This window comes from Nicotiana tomentosiformis, chromosome 3 (assembly GCF_000390325.3).
Source record: "Nicotiana tomentosiformis chromosome 3, ASM39032v3, whole genome shotgun sequence".
In the NCBI taxonomy this organism is placed as follows: Eukaryota; Viridiplantae; Streptophyta; class Magnoliopsida; order Solanales; family Solanaceae; genus Nicotiana; species Nicotiana tomentosiformis.
In genome coordinates this window covers 116,768,616-116,781,002 of record NC_090814.1, presented here as the reverse complement: position 1 = coordinate 116,781,002, position 12,387 = coordinate 116,768,616, and the positions used below count along the sequence as shown (strand labels likewise).

Below are 12,387 nucleotides of genomic sequence, written 5' to 3'. Positions count from 1 at the left end.
CGCGTTGAAGATTTGGAGGCACTATCTTTACGGCATGCCATGTGAGGTATTCACTGATCATCGGAGCTTGCAGTATTTGTTCAAGCAGAAGGAACTCAATTTGAGGCAGAGGAGGTGGCTTGAGCTATTGAAATACTATGATTTCACCATATTGTATCATCCCGGGAAGGCCAACATGGTGGCCGACGCTTTGAGTAGGAAGTCGGTCAGTATGGGTAGCCTTGCATATATTCTAGTTGGGGAGAGACCGCTTGCATTGGATGTTCAGGCCTTGGCCAACCAGTTCGTGAGGTTAGACGTTTCTGAGCCCAGCCGTGTTCTAGTTTGTACAGTTGCTCGGTCTTCTTTGTTTGAGCGCATCAGAGATCGACAGGATGACGATCCTCATTTACTTGTCCTTAGAGACACAGTGCGGCACGGGGGTGCCAAGCAGGTTACTGTTGGAGATGATGGAGTTTTGAGGATGCAGGGTAGTATTTGTGTGCCTAATGTGGATGGAATTCGTGAGTTGATCCTTGAGGAGTCCCACAGTTCCCGGTATTCTATTCATCCGGGCGCCGCCAAGATGTATCAGGACTTGAGGCAGCATTATTTGTGGAGGCGAATGAATAAGGACATAGTTGCCTATGTAGCTCGGTGCCTAAATTGCCAGCAGGTAAAGTGTGAGCATCAGAGACCTAGTGGTTTACTTTAGAGGTTAGATATTCCTGAGTGGAAGTGGGAGCATATCACTATGGACTTTGTTGTTGGACTCCCACAGACTCAAAGGAAGTTTGATGCAGTTTGGGTCATTGTGGACAGACTGACTAAGTCGACGCATTTCATTCCTATGGCAGTTACCTATTCCTCGGAGCGGTTGGTAGAGATTTATATTCGTGAGATCGTCCGTCTTCACGGTATGCATGTGTCTATCATTTTTTATCGAGATACGCAGTTTACCTCGCACTTTTGGAGGGCAGTTTAGCGTGAGTTGGGTACGCGAGTTGAGTTAAGCACATCATTTCTTTCTCAGATGGACGGGCAGTCCGAACGTACTATTCAAATCTTGGAGGATATGCTCCGCGCTTGTGTTATAGACTTTGGAGGATCATGGGATCAGTTCTTGCCCCTTGCAGAGTTTGCCTACAACAACAGCTACCAGTCGAGCATTCAGATGGCTCCCTTTGAGGCATTATATGGTAGGCGGTGTTGGTCGCCAGTTGGATGGTTCGAGCTGGGAGAGGCTCGGTTGTTGAGCACAGACTTAGTACAGGATGCCTTGGATAAGGTCAAGATTATTCAGGATCGACTTCGCACAGCTCGGTCCAGGCAGAAAAGTTATGCCGACCGTAGAGTTCGTGATGTTGCATTCATGGTCGGAGAGAGAGTGTTACTTCGGGTATCACCCATGAAGGTTGTAATGAGGTTCAGAAAGAAGGGCAAGTTGAGCCCTAGGTATATCGGACCTTTTGAGATTCTGGAGAGAGTGGGAGAGGTGGCTTACAAGCTTGCGTTGCCACCTAGTTTAGCAGTTATTCATCCAGTATTCCATGTGTCCATGCTTCGAAAGTATCACGGTGATCCTACCATGTATTAGATTTCAACTCTGTCCAATTGGACAAGGATTTGACTTATGATGAGGAGCCGATGGCACTTCTAGCCCGACAAGTTCGCCAGTTAAAATCAAAGAGTTACCCTTCAGTTCGAGTGCAGTGGAGCGGTCAACCTATTAAGATAGCTACTTGGGAGTCCGAGTCTGATATGCGGAGTAGATATCCCCACCTTTTCACCAGCCCAGGTACTTTTCTATGTCCGTTCGAGGACGAACAGTTGTTTAGAGGAGGAGAATGTGATGACCCAAACAGTTATCTTATGTTTTAAAACTTGAATCTGCACTCTTAAGCCTTAAAAATCTCATGTGTTACACTTCTCGATTTGCGTGCACTGTCCGGGCAGGTTTTCGGAAAGCTTTTAGGTTGAAAACTAATGAAAATAAGAATTTTTGCCTTAAAAGTTGATTTTAGTTGACTTCGGTCAATATTTTAGGCAAACGGGCCCGGATCCGTGCTTTGACGGTCCCGGTAGGTCCGTACAGAATTATGGAACCTGGGCGTATGCCCGGAATCGAATTCGGAGGTCCCTAGCTTGAGTTATGAATTCTTGATGAAAATTAAAAGTTTGGAAATTATTTATTTTTAAGAATTGATTGATATTTGGCATTGTTAGTATCGGGTCGGTATTTTGGTTTTGGAGCCCGGTATAGGTTCATTATGATATTTAAGACATGTCTGTGAAATTTGGTGAGAAACGGAGTTGATTTGACATGATTCAGACGTCCAGTTGAGAAAATAGAAATTTTAAAATGTTCTTGAGAATTTCATTTGATTTGGTGCTAAATTTAGAGTTCTAGGTGTTATTTCGGCGATTTGATCGCGCAAGCAGGTCCATATGATATTTTTAGACTTGCGTGCATATTTGGTTTGGATCCCCGAGGGCTCGGGTGCCATTCGGGCGATGCTCGAGTTGAGTTCAAACCTCAACAAGGCTGCTGGTGCACCAAATCTGGTGTGCCCGCACCTGCGAGCCTTTGGTCGCAGGTGCGAGCTCACAGGTGCGAGCCATAGCCCCGCAGATGCGACCCAGTCCTGGACTTCATTTTCAGCAGATGCAAACTTTTCTCCGCAGGAGCGGGACCGCAGAAGCGGAACCCTGTCCGCAGGTGCGGCCCCAGTTGGCCCAGTCATTTTCCGCAGAAGCGCACATCCTGTCCGCACATGCGGATGCGCAAGTGCGACTAAAGCACCGTAGGTGCGAAGGTCGCAGGGCAGTGAGTTCATTTAATTCGGACTCCAGCCATTTTTCTTCTCGTTTTCAAAAGGATATGAGGCCTAGGGCGATTTTTCAAAGACATTTTCTTCCCCAAATCATAGGTAACTGTTACTTAACTCGTTTATTTCAATCTTTTACTTCATTTTACTAGAATTCAACCTAAAATCTAGAGTTTTCATGATAGAATTAGGGGTTAGGGTAGAAACTAGGGATTTCAGAAATTTGGGGATTTAGACCTCGATTTGATGTCAGATTCCATAACTAATTACATATTCGGGCTCGGGGGTGAATGGGTAAAAGGATTTTGGTCCGAACCTCGGGTTTTGACCAAGCGGGCCCGGGGTCAATTGTTTTTCGACTTTTTAGAGGAAAACTTTGGAAATTTAATTTATGAAATATAATTTATTCCTTTAGCAATATTTGATATTATTGAGTCATTTTTGAATAGATACGAGTGGTTTAGAGGTGAATTCCAAAAAAAAGCTGTGATTGAGAATTAAGTGGCCTTCGGAGCGAGGTAAGTGTTGTGTCTAACTTTGGCTTGAGGGAATAGGTATTGTGTGAGTATTTGCTACGTATTTTATTGTTGAATAATGTATAGTTGAGGTGACGAGCATCTATACATTGTGGTCGAGTCATAGCATGCGAGTGAAATTCCATTTCTTGCAAATTGTAATCTTAAATCTTGTTATCCATACTTATTATTGTTGTTGAAATGTTGGGAGACTTGTATCCGATTCCACCAAGGTCGATAAGATTGTGAATATTGATTTGAGGTCAAGATGTTAAATTATGAAGGTAATCATTGATGAAATATTGATTTCTTGTGAAACTTCTCTCTATCCGTTGTTATTGATTCTGTGAATTGTGAGAAAGAGTGTAAATCACGAAGGGTGATGCCGTGCATAATTTAATTATATTGTTAGGAAGAGTGTAAAGCACGAAGGGTGATGCCGTGCATAATTTAGTTATATTGTGAGGAAGAGTGTAAAGCACGAAGGGTGATGCCGTGCATGAATTATTTATATTATGAGGAAGAGAGTAAAAGCACGAAGGGTGATGCCGTGCCATTCTATTTATTTATTTGGTAAGATTGAGAGTAAAAGCACGAAGGGTGATGCCGTGCAGTTTTCCTTTGTTGTTTTAATTGCTCAATTTGTTTACGGATTTTCTGTTTAATTCTGTCTTTTCATTATTCTCACTCTTTATGTTGTATTCCCCCACTGTATGTCTCCTTCCTATTATTTCTGCGTTATTGCTTTACTTACTGATGTTGCCACTCGCATGATTATACTGTTCAGGTTATATGTGAGAGTCTTGTCCTAGCCTCGTCACTACTTCGCCGAGGTTAGGCTCGATACTTACCAGTACATGGGGTCGGTTGTACTGATGCTGTACTCTGCACTTTTTGTGCAGATTTTGATACCGGCTCAGGTTGATCGAGATTTGCTACTGGTCTGCTGTCCGGAGACTCAAGGTAGATCTGTCGGCGTTCACAGACCTTGAAGTCCCCGTCTATCTTTTATGTCATACTGTTTTCTTTCATTCAGATAGTTGTATTTCTTTCAGACTATTACTTGTAGTAAATTCTAGAATGCTCGTGAATTGTGACTCCAGATCTGGGTGGTAGTAATTGATACAGTTTTATGATATTCCGCACTTATTATATTTCATCTTAGTTAATTATTGTTATTTACTGAATGGAAATAAGGAATTGGTTTAACGATTTTCTAACGTTGGCTTGCCTAGCAAGTGAAATATTATGCGACATCACGGTCCCGTCAGTGAAAAATTTCGGGTCGTGACAATAACAATTAGTTCGTGTACTAAAATAAATTTAGGATTTTCAAATAATTATGCAAATAATTAATTTGACGACGTATAGGCACCCGTCACCTCGCCTATACGTCGTTCACATGTATTTCACATAATAAATAATTTAAGGGTTCTATTTCCTCAAGTCAAGGTTAATGACGACACTTACCTCGCATTGCAAATTCCAATAAATTATTCGACCACAGCTTTCCCTTTTGAAATTGTCTCCAAAAGCATCAAATCTATTCACAAATAATTCGATATACTCAATACAAATCATAGCAATTAATTCCATATGAATTTACTAATTTTTCGGATAAAAATCCAAAAATTATTTTAATATTCGACAGTGGGACCCACGTCTCAAATCCCGAAAAAACTCACGAAATCCGAACACCCGTTCCGCTACGAGTTCAACCATATAAAAATTATTCAATTCTGATGTCAAATGGACCTTCAAATCTTAAATTTTCTTTTTTGGAAGATTTTATAAAAATCTGATTTTTCTCCCAAAATTTCAAAAATTCATGATATAAATGAGTATGGAATCATGAAATATAATCAATATAGGATAAGGAACACTTACCCCAATGTTTTTCCGTGAAAATCGCCCAAGAATCGCCTTACCCGAGCTCAAAAATTGGAAATGGTTGAAAATGGGACAAATTCCATTTTCCAAAACTTAAGTTCTCTTTGCCCAAATTTTACCTTATGCGATCGCGTACAATGCTTCACGAAGCATATTTTTGGCTGCCCAGTTTTTCTTAATCGCGATCGCGTGAATAGCCTCGCGATCGCGAAGCTCTACTTTGCTGCCCAAGAAATTTACTCTACGCGAACACGAGGCTTTGACTCACAGACTTACGCGATCGCGAACGACCTCACGCGATCGCGATGAGTAAAATGCGTGGCTCAACTTTAGCCTCTTTAACTCTACGCGAACGCGACCTTGGCCACGTGTTCGCGAAGCACCACTTCATACCCCTACGTGATCACGTCCTCAAATTCGCGAACGCGAAGAACAACTTTGGCTGGCCTCTCAGTTTGCCTTACGCGATCGCGAACGACCTCACGCGATCGCGATGAGTAAAAATTCTACAACAAAACACCAGAATTCTGCCATCTTCCTTAAGTCCAAAATGGCTCGTTGAGCATCCGAAACTCACCCGAGCCCTCGGGGCTCAAAACCAAACATGCACACAAGTCCTAAAACATCATACGAACTTGCTCGCACGATCAAATCTCCAAAATAACACTTAGAACTACGAATCGGACACCAAATCAAAGGAAATTTTCAAGAAAACTTTAAAACTTATATTTTACAACCGGGCGTCTGAATCACGACAAATCAACTCCGTTTCTCGCCAAATTCGGCAGACAAGTCATAAATATTATAGTGGACCTATACCGAGCTTCAGAACCAAAATACGGACCCGGTGTCAATAAATTCAACATCAGTAAATTCTTAAAAATCATTAAACTTTCAAACTTTTAATTTTTTATCAAAATTCTATATCTTGGGCTAGGGACTTCAGAATTCGATTCCGGGCATACGCCCAAGTCTCAAATCACGATACGGACCTATCGGAACAGTCAAAACACTGATCTGAGTCTGTTTGCTCAAAATATTGACCAAAGTCAACTCAGTTGAGTTTTAAAGCTCTATTTCATATTTTAATCCATTTTTCACACAAAAACTTCCCGTAAAATTATACGGACTGCGCACGTAAGTCGATGAATGATAAATAGTACTTTTCGAGATCTTAGAATACGGAATTACTTATTAAATTTAAAAATGACACTTTGGGTCATCACAATTTGCGTCTCTACGTAAAATATCCATACTCTGGGACACTGATATTTTGAAAATAGCGGAGTAGTTTTTGGCAGTAGTTTCACAACACAAACCTCTCAAAAAAAAGAAGTAAAACATCATATTTAAACATAAATAAGTTTAACTTCCGTGACTGACGCTTGTTTTACACTATCATGTTATTATGACCTACAACGACATGTAATTGTCGTACGTCTATAAAACTAATTTTAACTTGGTAATCAAAATATATAATATATAGTTGACGTGCTATAATCGATTAAAATATATTTATAGTATAAAAATATCTTATATTATCATTTTATAGAAGTAAAATCCTTAAACATAAAGGAGACAAACTGCAAACACGAACATACACGGATCTAGAAGGGGAAAAAAGGAAGAACACTATTGTCATGGATCCAATACTTGTCCAGAAGAAAACAATATCAAGAAATGTGGTAGGTTAGAATTTGCAAAATTTTGCGTTTGCTTTTGGAGTGACTCTCTTCTCTGGTGGATACCATATATAAGTAGTTGCCATAAGAAGGACTTATAGTGATTTTCCAGCCTCAACATTATGCCTGTCGTAGTCTGATCTAGATGTTCTCTCGAACCAATTACAAACTTTATTCAAGTAAGTAGAACTTTCACTCTCTTTTAGAGCCGTGTATATAAGACTGTCGTGGAGATTTTTGTATCTTTGACGTCTTTTTCACGGATTAAATGCATTCATTCTACAGTTAAGACAAAATTACATAACAAAATTAGACTTTACCAGTATGTATTGACTAGTACATTGACAAATAGTCCAAACGGATGATAATTTTTCTTTTGTTTTCCCACCTGGGTACACGAGATATATATTGAGCAAGTAGTGTCGATTCATTATCACAGTTCAACTTATTATAAGTTAGTTCTTGAATCTAGAAGTGTTATGATTTTGAAGTTTTGCTTCTTGTAAAACCAATATTTACTTTGAATTATTTTCAAGAGATATAGACCTATAGTATATCTACGTATTATCTTTTAATATTATTTACACATACAAAAATAATATTGAGGAGCAACATATTAGATGACATCCCTTGCTAAAAGGGTGTATCATTTGTCAGTGGCGTAGCTACGAATCTCGCCAAGGGTATTCAAACTTCAAATAAGTCAATAAATTTTTTATCGATGAATGGTGTACCAAATTTTTAAAAATCAATCTAAGCAACATTTAGAGCCTGTTTGGACATAAGAAATTTTTTTCTTTTTTCCAAAAATAAAATCACTTTTTTTTCAAATCAGCGTTTGTTCATAAAATTTTTAATTTTCACTTGAAGATGCATTTTGAAAATTTTCGAAAATTTGAAAAACTCTAAAAAGTTATTTTTCAAAATTTTCACTCAAATCACTCACAAAACTTCAAAAACAACCCAAAATTATATTCATATCCAAATACAACTTTAAATTTCAAATACTATTTTTACTTGAAATTTTTTCCCCCTATTTTGGAATTTTATAATTCTTATGTCCAAACACTCACTTAGTTAAACAATAAAAATACTTGTAATCGAATTATAATATTAAAAATTTAAATTAACATAAAAAAAAAAAAAGACAACAATAGAAATTACTAATAAAAGTAAGCATAAAATTAAAGGAAAGAGAGAGTCGAGAAGATATGTAGTTTGTACTCTGTAGAGAGTCGAGAAGATATGTAGTCTGTACTTTGTAGAGAGCTTTTGTTAAGGAAATTTTTGTAGAGCCTGAGTTTTAAATTATAAAATTTGTTTAAGAAATAAATTTTGATTAAAAAACTAATAGATTGAAATAGAGTCAAATAAACTATACACATGGTGGTTTTCGTTTAATTTTGGCAAACAAAATGGGCAGATAACTTTGAACTCGTGAACAACGTAACATATCACTTTAAATATCCTGAACCGCCAGACTGCCTCACTCAACTATGTTAAGGATGTTTAAAATATAATATATAGTCATATAAAATAGTATTTAACTTATATATACAATATAATTTTAATTTTGGTTAAGGGTGATCATAGTGTGCCTACGCCATCGTCCCCACTTCTTTCATTTTCTTTAGATCATTATTGTGGTTGACCACACGTCTTTGAATTACTTTAAACTTCACATCTATCATTAGTGGAAGTTACAAAAGTTGTTTGATTAATTAGAATTTATAGTATTATGAGTAAGCCCACAAGATTCACCCTTGTGTCTGGAATTACTATAAAAAAGAAAGAGGATTCGAGTATGAGAAAGTATCTTTAGAGCTAGATCTGAGAAGTAACAGAAACATAGTAGAGTTGTGGTTGGTTAAAAAGAACCCCTTTTATTTTATTTATCTGCACCTGCTACATTATGCTCCATTTCAGCTTCCCGAGGAGTATATAAAATAGCAAGAAAGTGAGCGATAAGTGAAAATGAATAACAATAGGATAGAAGCTATGGAAAAGAATGAGAAAACAGCAAGTACTATTAGAGATGCTGATAATGAGAAAGAACCTCAGATTAACTACAGAGGAGTGAAAGCCATGCCATTTATCATAGGTAAGAAATGTGCTTTTTTCTATCTTTTTTTATCAGTTAACTTTTGACCATTTTAATGAATTGCTTCATATGTTTTCAGGAAATGAAACTTTTGAGAAACTTGGAGCTATTGGCACACTTTCCAACCTGTTGGTTTATCTCACTGCAGTTTTCAACCTGAAGCACATCACAGCCACCACTTTGATTAATGTCTTCAATGGAACCACCAACTTTGCCACTATGCTTGGTGCTTTCTTATCTGATACTTACTTTGGTCGTTACAAAACACTCGGATTTGCATCCATTATGTCTTTTCTGGTACTAACTAGTAACTAATACCACTTCTTAAGTCTAAACATAAAGTTAAGAGCAATCTTGAAATGCTGATTCAGTTGTTTAATTGGCATTATTTATTGTTTGAAGGGGTTGTTTGTGATATCATTAACAGCAGTATTCAAGAAGTTGCATCCTCCTCATTGCGAATCCAAAGATATCAGCAACTGCATAGGACCAACAGGGTGGCAAATGGCATTTTTGTTGAGTGGATTTGGGCTACTGATCATAGGAGCAGCTGGGATTAGGCCATGTAACTTAGCCTTTGGAGCAGACCAATTCAATCCCAATACAGAATCTGGAAAAAGGGGTATCAATAGTTTCTTTAACTGGTACTTTTTCACCTTAACTTTCGCACAAATGGTGTCTGTGACACTAGTGGTTTATGTGCAATCCGATGTTAGCTGGTCCATAGGATTAGCTATTCCTGCAATATTCATGTTGATTTCATGTTTCCTCTTCTTTGGGGGAACTAAAATTTATGTGAAAGTGAAACCAGAAGGCAGCCCCTTGACAAGTGTAGTTCAGGTTTTGGTAGTTTCTATCAAGAAAAGAAGGCTAAAATTGCCAGAGCAACCGTTGAAATCTCTTTTCAGTTACACTCCTCCCAACTCCATCAATTCCAAGCTTTCTTACACTCATCAATTCAGGTAACAAAGGAACAAATCTATGATAAATTTAGAATGATTTTGATTAGTAATATTAGTTTCCTAACTGGTAAAGTTGATGTCATATGACTAAGAGGTCACTGGATCGAGCCGTGGAAACAACATTTGACAGAAATGCAGGGTAAGACTGTGTACAATAGACCTTTGTGGTCCGGCCTTTCCCCAAACCCCGCGCATAGCGGCAGTTTAGTGTACCGGGCTGCCGGTTTTGTTATAGTTTATATCATCAAGTTAATTAATTTGATTGAACCCCTTGCTTGCTGATTGGATTGATAATTATGCAGCGGCATTCCTCGTGAAACTTGTCTTGAATATTCGACAGGTCACTTGTTAGTACTTTGTATATTTGCATGTTCATTAGGTATTAATTAGGTATAACTACTGTTGATAGCGACTGCTGTATGTCTCCATTAGTTTAATTAATAGTACTAAACTTTTAAGATTTGATTCTTAAACCTGTCAAACTAGTTAAATCACACCGACACTGTAGCCTGATTTATTATTTACATAAGTGCAGTTAAAATTATCCTAGGACCTACACATTCCAGTCCTCTTTAAAACCGTGATATTGGCCTGAAAAAAGAAACATAACGACTATACTTAACGATTAGGCATTTTCAGAAAAACAAAATAGCTGAGGTTTCATAACTTTTCAGAAAAAAATATCTGAGGTTTCATAACTTTCTTTTGTTTCTGTTGGTATGTTAGGATGGAATGCAACAATGCATGAACTTTCAGCATTTAACTAAACCTGTTTTTTTAAGGTAGTTTTGTCTTATGCTTTACATGACTTACCAAAACCAATTGTAAACTTAAACCACAACTTTCTATTTTACAAAATTACTTGATCTATTCTCTTTATATATATCACATGGTAGGGCCCTGTACTTACGGGTATCAGATCAGAAGAGAAATAGACCCTTAGCCTAAAAGACATTTCATGATATTGGATACAAGCACTAGGATATGAATCTTTTAGGAAATTGATCTGTCAATGCACTCAAACCACCATGTCAAAATATTGTAAAAAGTCATATTAACTTACCTAACATAATCTTTAATGATAGATTATGTCATTTTTTTCCCTATGTTGCACGGACTCTCTAAATTGTTACTGCACCCGTGTCAGATCCTCTAAAAATGCACTACTTTTGGAGGATCCGACACGCATTCGGCGACATTTTGAGAGAGTCCGAGCAACATAGTTTTTTCCTGTTTATTATAATCTTTAACTGATTAAATTTCCTGTGCTATAAGGTTTCTTGACAAGGCTGCAATTGTAACACCAGAAGACCAAATAAAATCAGATGGATCAGCAGCCAATCCATGGAACCTGTGCAGTCTGCAGCAAGTGGAAGAAGCTAAATGTGTTGTGAGGGTAATTCCCATTTGGGCTGCAGCAATTGTGTACCATGTTGGAATAATTCAGCAGCAACAATTTGTTGTCTTTCAAGCACTTCAATCAGACAGACATCTTGGCAATAGCAACTTTCAAATTCCAGCAGCAACTTACACTATTTTCTCCATGTTAAGCCTCACTCTCTGGCTACCCATATATGACCGTATCGTTGTCCCATTACTCCGAAGACTCACTGGTAAAGAAGGTGGCATAACAATCCTTCAAAGAATGGGAATTGGCATATTCCTCATTGTTTTATCATCCCTAGTATCTGCCTTTATCGAGGAACGAAGAAGAAAACTAGTTTTCACAAATCCAGCATTAGGAGTTCATTCAGAAAGAGGTTTAGTTTCTTCTATGTCAGCTCTATGGTTAGTTCCTCAGTTATCCTTAGCAGGACTTGCAGAGGCATTTTGTGCCATTGGACAAGTGGAATTCTATTATAAGCAGTTCCCAGAAAATATGAGAAGCATAGCAGGATCTTTCTTCTTCTTGGGAATGGCTGCTTCTAGTTACCTGAATAGTTTCTTGATCTCGATAGTGCACCACACAACAGAAAAGGCTAAAACTGGTAACTGGCTGCCTGAAGACCTTAACAAGGGGAGATTGGATTACTTCTACTTCTTGATTACAGCATTGGGAATCCTTAATGTTTTCTATTTCATAATATGTGCCAGGTGGTACAAGTACAAGGGAAATGATGAAACTAGCAGCGTAGCACTTGAAATGGAAAGGCAAAATGTTGAGAAACAATTCGTCTGACACGAATTTAAGGATCAACCCAAATGGATCATCTCATATACAATTCCTTAGCAGCCATTTGCTTTGAAAGAAGTTGTGATAGGAAAGCTAGAAGTCTAGAACAAAATAGCATTAAATCCACGCCTCCATTAATCTCTCTCCTATTGTTGAAATTTAAATGGGAAGAAGTGTATGGAAGAGTATTATCATAGTAGTAGTAGCTTTTAACCACAGTTGAACTCTTGAGTACGTGTGGCATCAAATATTAACTA

At 37.9% G+C, this 12,387-nt stretch overlaps 1 protein-coding gene across 1 annotated transcript; it reads left to right on the top strand.

Moving 5' to 3' along the window:
• The first annotated feature begins 8,671 nt into the window (after positions 1 to 8,671).
• On the top strand, positions 8,672 to 12,354 carry LOC104117617 (protein NRT1/ PTR FAMILY 2.11-like). Its single transcript, XM_009628691.4, has 4 exons — positions 8,672 to 8,995; positions 9,075 to 9,292; positions 9,398 to 9,957; positions 11,233 to 12,354. The coding sequence occupies exons 1-4, from the start codon at positions 8,869 to 8,871 to the stop codon at positions 12,134 to 12,136; spliced, it is 1,809 nt and encodes a 602-aa protein (XP_009626986.1). The 5' UTR covers positions 8,672 to 8,868; the 3' UTR covers positions 12,137 to 12,354.
• Positions 12,355 to 12,387: the final 33 nt, after the last annotated feature.

Excerpts from the sequence above, each read along its gene's own strand:
- LOC104117617 (XM_009628691.4), top strand. The coding sequence starts at position 8,869 with ATGAATAACAATAGGATAGAAGCTATGGAAAAGAATGAGAAAACAGCA. Across the intron at positions 9,293-9,397 it reads CATCCATTATGTCTTTTCTG|GGGTTGTTTGTGATATCATT; the intron begins GTACTAACTAGT and ends TATTGTTTGAAG. Across the intron at positions 9,958-11,232 it reads TCTTACACTCATCAATTCAG|GTTTCTTGACAAGGCTGCAA; the intron begins GTAACAAAGGAA and ends CTGTGCTATAAG.